This window comes from Nothoprocta perdicaria, unplaced genomic scaffold, assembly GCF_003342845.1.
Source record: "Nothoprocta perdicaria isolate Ctin4 unplaced genomic scaffold, notPer1 scaffold_109, whole genome shotgun sequence".
Taxonomy (NCBI): Eukaryota; Metazoa; Chordata; class Aves; order Tinamiformes; family Tinamidae; genus Nothoprocta; species Nothoprocta perdicaria.
The window spans coordinates 1318544-1320589 of NW_020454194.1; the positions used below are offsets into that span (position 1 = coordinate 1318544).

The following is a 2046-nucleotide window of genomic DNA, read 5'->3' on the forward strand; positions in this document are numbered from 1 at the left end:
AAGAAAACGTGAAGATACTTTGATGAGCCTGTTTCACAGGACTGAAAGTCAGATCTGGTTCTAAGGAGGGAAAGTAATGTTGCATCTCAGTGGATGAAACAAGAGACAAGAAATGAAGGACTCCATTCCTTTATTTCTAAATGATCTTCTGTGTTACATAGGCACATGAGGGACCCCTTTGGTTAGTGGAATAGAAGTTATTCTTTGGGATTCGAAAGTAACAGTTATGATGAAAGGAAGTGGAATGGAAATTATTAAGGTCTTCTGTAGGATACCTTTAAAACAAGGTTAATGTTGTTTGTTGTGCCAGGTATGAGGAATAAAAAGAGTTTATGGAAAGTTAATTCCTGTTAAGATGAAAGCTCAACAAGCCCTAGAGTATGTATAGAATGTGAGGAATGTATATATTTATTTTGTATATGAGAAATCATTTTTTTGCCCAGGATGTCCATTAATGAGAACATTTTCATAATTTTCTTGCCCAGTACATCTTGCCATAAATTATGGTTTCAGAGCAAATGTCTTCACCTACAGTGCTTCACTTGGCCCAGTACCCAGTCTAAAATCTGCTCATTTGAATCTAAAAACCACACCAACATCTGGTAAAACATGTTTAGGAATGGCAAAAATAGTTTTTCTAATGTGTACTTTGATGTATACTCTTGCATTCCTTMTTCTGGGCCATATGTTAAAGGAGCAATTGAAGATCAGATTAGCTGACAGATAGCAATGCATTTTAAAATCAATGAATTTCTCTGTAGTCATCTGTTTGGAAGTGGAAATGTGAGACCCAGTTGATTTAAACTCTATATTGCTCGGTACTCAGCAATTTTCCTTCTGAATATCAGAGACAAATGATCCAAAAAAATACCATAGCAGCCAAACTACAAACAAGGCAGAAAACGATAAAATTTCCCTGACCATTCAGACCCGAAAGAGAGATAGTGAAAAACATTAAACAAGTGTATGCAGATATTATGGTTGAAATTCACTTGATTAGAACTTAATTAGAACAGCGTAAGTAAGAGGCACTCCTGTGAGTCCCCTGAGCTAACATTTAGCTATACTGACAGGCAAGCATGGCGAGAAGCATGTGTTTTCTTGAGCTGTGTTTGTTTTACAGGTATGCCATTGGTATTTCCTATAAGTCGGCACCAAAACACGAGTGGATTGGCAAGAACTCTGCCTCCTGGGTGCTTTGCCGCTGCAACAACACGTGGGTGGTGCGGCACAACAGCAAAGAAATTCCCATAGAGCCCGCACCACATCTCCGCCGCGTTGGGATTTTGCTGGACTACGACAACGGCTCCCTTGCCTTCTACGATGCTTTGAACTCCCTACACCTTTACACCTTTGACATTACGTTTGGACAGCCTGTGTGCCCCACCTTCACCGTGTGGAACAAGTGTTTGACAATTATCACTGGCCTGCCTATCCCCGACCACTTGGACTCCTCCGAGCAGCTTGCGTGACTGCAGAAAAGGCAGGAGGTGGAATGAGGCATTTGTGGTGAGCTGCCCGATGGGAGCTCGCCCCGGGCCAGCCATGGCCAATGGTAGGACATCCCTGGCTGTGCGATTGTTTCCCGCCAGAGCTGGAAATGGGAGAGGCTCCCTTTATTCCGAAGGACTAGTGGGCTTCCCTTTATTCCGAAGGACTAGTGGGCTTCCCTTTATTCCGAAGGAGAAGTGGCTTTAATAATATCTCAGAACTTCTTTTGCCGATTGGTTTCATTGGTTTTGTTTTGTATTTAGTCTCTTATAGGAAGGTTTATAAATTATTTATAAAAAAAAAAAAAAAAAAAAAAAAGAAAAGAAAAGAGGGAGAGAGAGAGGGGGGAAAGCTTGATTTGGATACCTGAAAAACAACTGTTTTGTTTTTGCCTGTTGATGACCTTATCCACTAAAGTTTCATCAGCTCATTACATCCCTTTATTTTACAATGGATAAAAGCAGAAAATTGGAAGAATGAAAAACGTGCAGTGGACAAGTCCTTATACTGCAACTTTTATTCATGTCAATATTACTGCTGTCATTACCAGTCTTA

The 2046-nt window shown here is 40.5% G+C and overlaps 1 protein-coding gene across 1 annotated transcript in view; it reads left to right on the forward strand.

The window, feature by feature from the left end:
* MID1 (midline 1) overlaps positions 1 to 1761 on the forward strand; it is a 172081-nt gene extending 170320 nt beyond the window's left edge. Inside the window, exon 10 of the mRNA XM_026047198.1 lies at positions 1124 to 1761. Coding sequence (XP_025902983.1) covers positions 1124 to 1472 — 349 coding nt within the window. The 3' untranslated portion in view covers positions 1473 to 1761. The remainder of the gene's footprint in view (positions 1 to 1123) is intronic.
* Positions 1762 to 2046: the final 285 nt, after the last annotated feature.